At 44.9% G+C, this 10,893-nt stretch overlaps 1 protein-coding gene across 6 annotated transcripts in view; it reads right to left on the reverse strand.

The window, feature by feature from the left end:
• The window catches only part of MTMR1 (myotubularin related protein 1), a 100,260-nt gene extending 89,859 nt beyond the window's left edge, over positions 1-10,401 (reverse strand). For all 6 annotated transcript variants that reach the window (XM_066356162.1, XM_066356160.1, XM_066356161.1 and 3 more), the window contains exon 1: positions 10,108-10,401. In XM_066356162.1, the coding sequence (XP_066212259.1) occupies positions 10,108-10,250 (143 nt within the window). In that variant the 5' untranslated portion in view covers positions 10,251-10,401. The remainder of the gene's footprint in view (positions 1-10,107) is intronic.
• Positions 10,402-10,893: the final 492 nt, after the last annotated feature.

The following is a 10,893-nucleotide window of genomic DNA, read 5'->3' on the forward strand; positions in this document are numbered from 1 at the left end:
ACAAACCTTCACTTAATACCAAAATAAATGGTGAAAAATTGAAGGCTTTTCCTGTAAAATCAGGAGCAAGAGAAGGCTGCCCACTTTCTCCACCCTTATTCAGCATAGTTCTGGAAGTTCTAGCCAGAGCAATCAGGCAAGAGAAAGAAATAAAAGGCATGCATATCAGGAAAGAAAAAGTAAAGGTATCACTTTTTGTAGAAGACATGACCCCGTATATAGAAAACCCCAAGGACTCCACCAAAAAATTATTAGAAACAATAAGCCAATACAGTCAAGTTGTGAGATACAAAATCAATATATAAAAGTCTATTGCTTCTCTATATGCCAATGATGAAACTTTGAAAAATGAACTCAAAAAAACAATTCCTTTTACTATTGCAAGAAAAAAACAACAACAAGGAATAAACTTAACAAAGGATGTGAAGGACCTATATACTGAAAACTACAAAGCATTATTGAAAGAAATTTAAAAAGACACAATAAAATGGAAAAATATTCTATGTTCATGGACAAGAAGAATCAATATAGTTAAAATGGCCATATTACCCAAAGCAATATACAAATTTAATACAATCACCATCAAAATCCCAACGTCATTTTTAAAGAAATAGAACAAAAAATCACCAAGTTCGTAAGAAACCATAAAAAAGCTCTGAATAGCTGAAGCAATACTGAGGAAAAAGAACGAAGCTGGAGGTATTACACTACCTAACTTCAAATTACATGGGATCCTTGGGTTACAACACAGTTCCATTCCTATGACGGTGATGTAACCCGAATTTTGGTGTAAGCTGAAACACACCCTAGCCTAAAGTCACTTTACCTAGCCTAATACAGTTGTAAAACCATAATGTAGATCATAAAAACACAACTAAGTCACAGAAAAAGGAAAAGGACATAAATATACTGTACTATACACTGTACTGTAGTAACAGAAAAAGTATCAAAAAATGAGTGCTAAAAAAAAAAAGCCTTACATTTATTCCTGTGGTTGGCTTGCACACTGGAAGGGGCATTGCAAGGTGGGAGAGAGTAACCTATTGAGAGGAAGAAGCTGGAGAGGCAGGAGAACCTGAAAAAGGTACTGGAGATACTGGGTCAAGTGAATCAGGATTGCCTAAGGAACATGCAAGAGACGCTGGAGATAATTCTACCTGTACTACAAGTGTTTCATCTCAAGAAGTAGCTGATGTAGAGGGTACAGGACCTGTTGCAGGCCTCTCTCTACCTTCTTAAAAAATTGTTCCAGGCTAGTCTGAAAGGTTGATGACTTCTTCTCTTCCAAGATCCGCCCGTAGCATTGCAAGCCATCCATAACAGCTCTGTAGACCTTACTGAATCTGTCATCACTGAGGTCCTCAGCCTGAAATTTTCCCAACCCATCCTCTAGCATAGAAAAATCTTCTGCCAAACCCTTGGTACTAAATCTCTTGGGTTCTGGGGTTACTATCTCTTCCTCTTCAATCAGCAGCTTCTCCAGCTGAATGAGGTCCTCAGCAGATAGCTCTTCTTCATGGGAATGAGCACCGTAACCTCAAAATGTCATATGTCAAGACTGTTGTAACCCAAAGACCACCTGTATTGTGTTCCTCATAAAATTAAGAATTAACCTACCACGCGAACCTGCAATCCCTTTACTGGGTATCTACCCAAAAAAACTTGACAACATTGGTACATAAAGGCACATGCGGCTTCATGTTCATCACAGCTTTATTCACAGTGGCCAAGACATGGAAACAACCAGTTTCCCTCCATAGAGGATTGGGTAAAGAAAATGTGGTCCATATATACAATGGAATACTACTCAGCCATAAGAAATGATAATAGTGCCATTTATTACATGGATGGACCTTGAAACCACTATACTGAGTGAAATAAGTAAATCAGACAAAGCTAAGAACTGTATGATTTCACACATAGGTAGGATATAAAACTGAGACTCATGGACTTAGAAAAAATTGAAGTGGTTACCAGGGGAAGGGGAATGGGGGAGAGTGTGGGGGGGAGGGAGTAAATAGGGACAAGTATACAATGACAGAAAATGATTTGACTTTGGGTGATGGGTACAAAATACAATCAATACTTCAAATGCTATAGAAATGTTTTCCTGAAACCTATGTACTTTTATTGATCATTGTCATTCTGTTAAATTTAATTTTCTAAATAAAAGTTAAGAAAAAGGTATGTATCACCTTCCATTTGTATGTTGCTCTAAACCAGGGGTCCCCAAACTATGGCCCACGGGCCACTTGCGGCCCCCTGAGGCCATTTATCCAGCCCCCGTCACACTTCAGAAGGGGCACCTCTTTTATTGGTGGTCAGTGAAAGGAGCATAGTTCCCACTGAAATACTGGTCAGTTTGTTGATTTAAATTTACTTATTCTTTATTTTAAATATTGTATTTGTTCCCATTTTGTTTTTTTACTTTAAAATAAGATATGTGCAGTGTGCATAGGGATTTGTTCATAGTTTTTTTTATAGTCCAGCCCTCCAACAGTCTGAGGGACAGTGAACTGGCCCCCTGTGTAAAAAGTTTGGGGACCCCTGCTCTAAACTTTAGAGTCTAAAGTGTTCAACACATTTCCACACACATCCTCACCCCTAGTTCACAATGACTCATTTTACAGATGAAAAAACTGAAGCTCCAGTGTTTGACTAAGGAAGTAGTCAGACTATTCTCTCCTGACTTCAAAGACCACATAAACAAACTAGGCAGAGAGGGAATTAAAAATTGCCCTTAGGGGCCAGGTTTCTCTCTCACCTGGTCAAAGCACTAAAGAAATCAAGCAAAAGGACAAAAGACAAAGGATGCTTAAGAAAGTTTACCTTGCAGATGGCTTTCACTGTAAAGAATGTTCCAGACCTTTAAAAATCTCATCATTGATTAAAACCACACTCGTGTATTAGAAGGACAGAAAAACCTGGATTAGGCAGTATGTAAAATAACCGAAATAGTAAAATAAAGATACCTGGCATTCTCTATTAGTGATCTAAATTGTAGTCTCTGAATTGATCCAGAATGCTGAGGTCCTGGGTTTGAAATCCCAAGGTTGCCAGGTTGAGTGTGGGTTCACTGGGTTGAGCATGGGATTGTTGACATGATCTCAACATCACTAGCTTAAGCCCAAAGGTCACTAGCTTGAGCCCAAGGTTGCTGGCTTGAGAAAGGGGGTCTTTGGCTCATCTTGAGCCCCCCAGTCAAGGCACATATAAGAAGCAGTCAATGAATAACTGAAGTGACACAACTATAAGTTGATGCTTCTCATCCCTCCTCCCTCTCTCTCCCTTCCTGTCTCTTTCTCTCTAAAATAAGAAAATTAAATTAAATTAAAATTAAAATAAATAAATTGCAGTCTTTGACCAAGATAGCTCAGTGCTTATCTGTGGGACTGAAAATACAAGTAAAAACATTCTCTGAATGTGCAGACATTCCTATGACATGCCAAGAATTCATTTACCACAATTTCTAACAAAAAAAAAAAAAGAGAAAAGAGAGGGATTTTAGTCTCCTTTCTAAGGTCTAAATCATCTTCATTACCCAGTTATAGCATCCTTTTCTTACTTTTCACGTGGCCTTTTTATCTGTCAGGACGTACCCCTGATTGCAAATCTAACAGTAGGAAACCCACCCGTTTACCCACCGTGAGTGACTTGTTAACATCTACCCAGCATCCTTTTCTCTTTCTTCTGATAAAGACACTTCACTGTGGGGAGCAACCCCCCCATACACAAACACACTTCATAGACCCCTGTGGAGAAGGGGGAAGGAAGGTGGCAGACTCTTTGCTCCTCTTGCACACATTTATAGGGAAGTGACCTAGGCTGGGCCAATCCAAAGAGTTTCTCTTAGACCCTGGAGGTCACCCCAGCCCCTTGGAGGTCACTCCCCACCCATACCACCCTGAGGAACCCACAGAGATAAAGAGTAAGACAAGAAAAAGACAACAAATGTGGGGGGAGCCCTGACAACACTATTTGCAACTCTGGCTCCAAATGTACCCGTGGCTATTTTTCCCCATTTGCAGCAGTGATGTACACCAAGACAGTTCCTTTTTGGCTTGAGCTAGCATGATTTGTTTTTTGTCACCTGCAATCATAAGCATCCTGGCTAACAAAGTTACAAACAGCATGGTTTAGCAGGTGGGTGCACAGGAGGCCTGGCTCAAGTCCTGTTTCTGTCATCTGACAGCTCCGTGACCTTGAGCAAGCCACATCCTCTTGCAGGACCACAGCTTTGACATCATTAAGAGAAGTACAGTATTTAGAAGAGAGGAGAGGGCCTCACAGTCCACAGGGGTTAGGGGAGGTGTGTGTGGGGGGGCTGAAGCACAGCAAGAGAGCCAGGCTCCACACTCATAGTCATGCCTAAGACCTGAGAAGGGAGGCCATATCTCTTCTTCTCCACCTCTTCTTATTAGTCTGAAATTTCCCTCCACACGTCTGGTAACAACAACCATTTGGGGTCTCCCAGCTTCGTTTCTCCAACCTGGACTCTCCCTCTGAATCTGGATGCCTATAATACTAGAAGATGTCTCCACTAATCGGTCTCAGAGACTCTGCCAACTCAACATTTCTGAACCAGCATCAGCCCCATGTTTTCTATTTATTTTTAAATTTTTTTTAAGTGAGAGGAGAGATAGACAGACTCCCACATGTACCCCAACTTGGATCCACCTGGAAACCCCTGTCTGGGGCTGATGCTCTACCCATCTGGGGCCATTCTCACAACCAAGCTACTTTTAGCATCTTCACAGAGCCATCCCCAGTGCCCAGGGCCGAAGCGCTCAAACCAATCAAACCATGGCTGCAAAAAGGGAAGAGAGAGAGAAAGAAGGAGGGGGAAGGGTGGAGAAGCAGATGCTTGCTTCTTTTGTGTGCCCTGACCAGGGATCAAACCTAGGACTTCCACACATCAGGTCAACACCCTACCACTGAGCAAACCAGCCAGGGCTGCCTACATTTTCTAAATCAGGGAAATGCACAGCCAGTTACCCAGGCACAGCACTCCCTTCACTCATGCATCTCATATCATGTGAATGCACCTTGCTCAAATCCTATTCCTGTTTCCTTTAGCAGACACCCATCATTCTTCTGTGTTCTCCTCCTGCCTCATGAATTTGGCATAAGCCCCATCTCTATGCCTGTAACTCCCAAACTGGGGTCTGCAGCCTAAATACCACCTCTGAAGTCCAGGCTCATATAAACCAGCTGCCTCTAGGACATATAACTGGCATCTCATAACTGATATATCCAGAGCTGAGAACCTGCCAGTCTCCTGAAACTGCTTCATTAGGCTTCTCCATCTCAATAACACCATTTTCTACAAGCAAGAAACTTTGGGATCGTCCTGGATTCTTCTTCTATCTTTCCCAACAACCAGTCTTCAGCAAACACTACTGGCTCTACCCTGGAGGTTTTCTTCAAATTATATCCAGAACCTGACTAATTCTCCTTCCTCTACCCTACTGCTCCAGTCTAAACCACTACCCTCTGTCCCTTGGATGACTACAGTAGCTTCCTACCAGCTAGTTTCTCTGCTTCAACTCCTTGCCCTTTCACTCTGTTGTCCACACAGCAGCCATTGAGATCTTACTGAAATCTACATCAGATTATGTCACTCCTCTTCTCCAAGACATTCAATGGCTCCCCATGACTCTCCACCATTTGCCCCTGTGACTCCTCTGCCCTTCATCCCCTACTGCTCTCTTCCTAGCTCCACCCTCCTCCACTAGTGACACACTGGTCTCCTTGCTAACCCTTGAACACTTCATTCACTCTCACCCCAGGGTGCATAGGACTCTGCCTAGAATACAATCATCCCAGATATCTGTATGACTGGATCTTTTACCTCATTGGGGGCATTACTCAAATGTGACTTTCCCAGTGAGTCTTTCTGTGAGCACCCTACAGGAAATTCCAACCACTACCCAAGTGCATACCCTTAACATTTCCCATCCCTTTTCCAACTGACTTTTTTCCTATCAGATAACATATTTCACTTGTTTGTTTGTATGTTTTGTTTTGGTCTTTTATTTTGTTTCTGTCTTTCTCCCATCAAACATATGCTCCTTGAGGGCAGGGATTTGTGTCTGTTCCTGCTATACACTCAGCCCAAAACAGTGCCTGACAGAGTAGGCAAGCATATTTGCAGAAAAAATGAGTGAGTAATCAGCATTTTCATAATCTGCTAAATAAGACTCCCCACTTCCAATCCATTCACCTCACTACTGTAGAGTAATTGTTCTCAAATGTCAGTCCCATCATTCAGGGGTAGACAACCTTTTTATAAAAACCACCCACTTTTGCAGTGCTGGTCAACCTGTTCCCTACTACCCACTAGTGGGCATTCCAGCTTTCATGGTAGCACAGCAACCAAAAAGCGCTGTGATTGGCCCACCATGAAAGCTGGAACACCCACTAGTGGGCGGTAGGGACCAGGTTGAGCAGCACTGCAAAAGTGCACAGTTTTTATAAAAAGGTTGACTACCCCATTGTAGCTCATCTGATGAAAATCCTTTTGTGGTCCCCACAGCTAGAGTGACCATATAATTTCTTGTCCAAACTAAGGCATGACTGTGAGTTCAGGGAGAATGCTATTAATAACTACACTGGCCCAACTGGTAAACCAGTACCAACCTGGGCAAAGGAGACCAACACATGGTCCACTCTACATGTAGAAGAGGTGGTTGTTAAAAATGCATACCATATTTCCCCATGTATAAGATGCCCCCATGTATAAGATGCACCCTAATTTTGGGCCTGAAATTTGAAAAAAAATAGTATTACATAAAGTTATTGAACTCAAGTTTTATTCATCACAAAATTCATATAACTCCTCCTCACTGTCAAAACTCCCATCCATTAGCTTGTCCTCAACTGTGTCTGATGACAAATCACTGTCTTCATATATCGCCTCATCCTCAGTTCTATCTATGGCATTTGTAATGCCACACTTCTTAAATGCAAGTAAAAAATTCTCCAACCACTGTATAAGACGCACCCAGATTTTGCACACCAAAATGTTTTTAAAAGGGTGTGTCTTATACATAGGGAAATATGGTAATTCCAGACACCATCCCAGAGGTGGACAGACTAGATTTAGGGTGAGAGTCAAGGACTTGCATTTGAATCTTGCATTGGAGGTGATTCTATGGCAGGTTACACAGAACCATGCCCCAAGAAGCACTGGCCCAGAAGATAAAGGTATAATTCCCTAAAAGGCAGACAAACCTCTTCAAAATATGGCCACTGCTTTCCAACGAAACCTTTCTCTCACCAGTTCCCCACACTCATCTCCACCTGCCTGACTGCACATTCCAATCCAATGTCCCCAAAGCCCACCTAACGCTGTCCCCTGGCTAACTTCTCATTCTTCACCATTCAGTTCAAATGTCAGCTTCCTCAGAAGGCCCTCACTTATTGTCTGTACTCGCCAATCCCCCAACCACTAACAAAAAAATCAGTACCACACCTCCATGTATCCACAATGTAGCACAGGGGTAGTCAACCTTTTTGTACCTACTGCCCACTTTTGTATCTCTGTTAGTAGTAAAATATTCTAACCACCCATCAGTTCCATAATAATGGTGATTTATAAAGTAGGGAAGTAACTTTACTTTATAAAATTTATAAAGCAGAGTTACAGCTAAAAAATAAAAATAAAAAAAGCAGAGTTACAGCAAGTTAAAGCATATAATAATTATTATTTACCAGTACTTTATGTCGGATTTTCGCTAAGTTTGGCAGAATAAATCTTTATAAAACGACTTACTATAGTTAAATCTATCTTTTTATTTATACCAGGGGTCCCCAAACTACAGCCTGTGGGCCGCATCCAGCCCCCGCTGCACTTCTGGAAGGGGCCCCTCTTTCATTGGTGGTCAGTGAGAGGAGCACAGGATGCACCCTGGAGTACTGTATGTGGCAGCACTGCAAAGTGCAGCATTGCTCATGTACAGTACTACTTCCGGTGACGTGGGATGCACACGACATGGCTCCAGAAGCGTGCCATATCACTTGTTATGGCTAGCAGTGACAAATATGGAACTGGACATTGACTATCTCATTAGCCGAAAGCAGGTCCATAGTTCCCATTGAAATACTGGTCAGTTTGTTGATTTTAATTTACTTGTTCTTTATTTTAAATATTGTATTTGTTCCCGTTTTGTTTTTTTACTTTAAAATAAGATATGTGCAGTGTGCATAGGGATTTGTTCATAGTTTGTTTTTGTTTTTTGGTTTTTTTGGGGTTTTTTTTTTTTTGTATTTTTCCGAAGCTGGAAACGGGGAGAGACAGACAGACTCCTGCATGCACCAGACCGGGATCCACCCGGCACGCCCACCAGGGGTGATGCTCTGCCCACCAGGGGGCGATGCTCTGCCCCTCCGGGGCATTGCTCTGTCATGACCAGAGCCACTCTGGCGCCTGGGGCAGAGGCCAAGGAGCCATCCCTAGCGCCCTGGCCATCTTTGCTCCAATGGAGCCTCGCTGCGGGAGGGGAAGAGAGAGACAGAGAGGAAGGAGAGGGGGAGAGGTGGAGAAGCAGATGGGCGCTTCTCCTGTGTGCCCTGGCCAGGAATCGAACCCGGGACCCCTGCACGCCAGGACCATGCTCTACCGCTGAGCCAACCGGCCAGGGCTCTCATAGTTTTTTTTTTATAGTCCAGCCCTCCAACGGTCTGAGGGAGAGTGAACTGGCCCCTTGTGTAAAAAGTTTGGGGGCCCCTGATTTATACTTTGGTTGTTCTGCTCCTGCCCACCATGAAAGCTGGAACACCCACAAGTGGGCACTAGGGACCAAGTTGACTACCACTGATGTAGCAGATCAAAACTGAGGCTGTGAGGTTTTAAATACTAACTCCTGGGCCTCCCAGAACCACCACCACCACCAAACCTCCTCAATCCGAAGCCTCAGGAGTAGGGCCTGGCCACAGAGTTCTTTTAAAAGCTTCTCAGCTGATTCCCACACATACCCCACCCAGAGTACTTCCATATTCACCCTACCCTAGCCCTTATCACATTCTATTTAAACTGCTGGTCTTCTCCACTAGGTGATAAAGCAAATATTCTCTGACTTTCCAAGTCCTCAGACATTATTAAAGTATTCACAGTGAGTGAAATCTAAGCCATTTCAAGACCTGTCTTAGCTGTGATTAGTTTTCAGTGAAGCCGACCACTTGGGTGATTAACTTATTAAAATACACTGTAATTACATTGGGTTTCAGTTGTTCTCATGCCTTTGGAAATTCCCAAAAGTTCAGCTCAGTAGTGTGACTAAGCCAAGCAAGAATGAACATCTGAACCTGATGGAGCTGTCTCTCCTGCCTAACTGCACTCTGGTGTTGGTGCAATGGCCAAGATGTGAGAATACTTGATATTCTGGAGATGGGATTACCCACCCCTTGCACTGGGCGTGTTACAGTGGCCCTTCAGTTAGACAAGGTCAGTTTATGCTTCTAATGGATGGATCTTAGTTCTGAAACTGCGTAATAAGCAGTAGGCTCCTGTGTTAGTGAAAACAAGCAACCAGTTCCTTCCAAGTTTAGCGAACGATAACGAATGTGTGTTATGTATGTATCAGGAGCAGTTTAGGCGTTTCCCATCCCAATTCTTCAAATCAGGGTACCTTTGCCTCCAGGTGAACCAGCTCTGACACTGGCGGGTTCCGTGCCTCCCAGTCCCCAGTCCCAACCTCAACATCAAAGACCCCAAACTTCACATTGCTAAGATATGTTGGTCTTCAAAGCACAGGAGACAAGGTCACTCTACAAGAGGGCAGCCCGTGTGAAATGTCCTCCCCAGTGATTTGTGACCAGGACAAGGCCAGCCCAAACACAGTAGGTAATGGCACTGGAAATGGTTTGACAACTGCAAAGTCCCCCAGGGCTGCGGAGAGCTCTTGCGCTCAAGGCGGAAATGAGCCAGGTCAGGGGCCCAGGATGTTGGAAAAGGGTTTGGGGCCTCCGCAGATACTAGGTAAGGGACCAAGAAGGGGCACGCCGCATCCCAGCCTCTTACCCGCGCGCACCGAGGAGGCGGCTGGGGTCACGAGGGGCACTTAGGAGTTACGGCGCAGGAGGCCACGGCGGGTCGGTCCCGCTTACCTGTCCAGGGTTTCTACGCTGGGCTGCCGCGAGCCGGCGGCCGGGCCCCCAGCGATCCGAGGGCGCCTCCAGCCTCCCGCCAGGCCCACGCCCGGGCCCCCGGCGCCCTCGCTCCCCGCTCCTGCCGCAGCCGGCCGGTCCATTGCGCACCGAGACCGCTGCCACCGCGGGGAAACCGCAGTCAGGAACGGAGCGACGCCCGGAAGATCCCGCTGTGCGCCTTCTGGAGCCCTCTTTACAGCCAGCCGGCTTAGGAAGTCGCCGCCATTAGCTGTCACCTGGCGGCCCCGCGTTACCCACAAGGCCGTGCGCACGTGGGTGGGGGTGGGAGGTTTTGGGGAGCGCAAGCGGCTAGGGCCAGACGGCTGGTCGCCCCCGTCACCCGCCCAAGCTCATTTTTACTGAGGCCCAGGAAGCGGGAACCGGGAGCAGATGCCGTCTGGCTTGGGCAATTGGACAAGGTCCAAGCCACTTGGGGGTTGAAATCTACAAAGGAATGATGCAAAAAGTGCTTTGCTTAGGAAACTACCCAGATTTACTATGGAGATACAGGGTTAAAAAAAAAAAAAAGTTCGGGTTAAATGAAGGATTAGTAATGATTTGTTTTTCCTCAATTTTTCTACCCAGAAAAGTTTTTGGGTGAGGCTCCTGAGCTTCCCTGGTCTTGACATCTCCAAGCAGGAGCAGTTCTATACATTGTAGTAATTCCTCCCCACCCTGTACCTCCCTCCCTCCCACAACCCACCTTCCCACCATCTGTAGAGCTACCGTTTTGATGCCACCCTG

This window comes from Saccopteryx leptura, chromosome X, assembly GCF_036850995.1.
Source record: "Saccopteryx leptura isolate mSacLep1 chromosome X, mSacLep1_pri_phased_curated, whole genome shotgun sequence".
Classification (NCBI taxonomy): domain Eukaryota; kingdom Metazoa; phylum Chordata; class Mammalia; order Chiroptera; family Emballonuridae; genus Saccopteryx; species Saccopteryx leptura.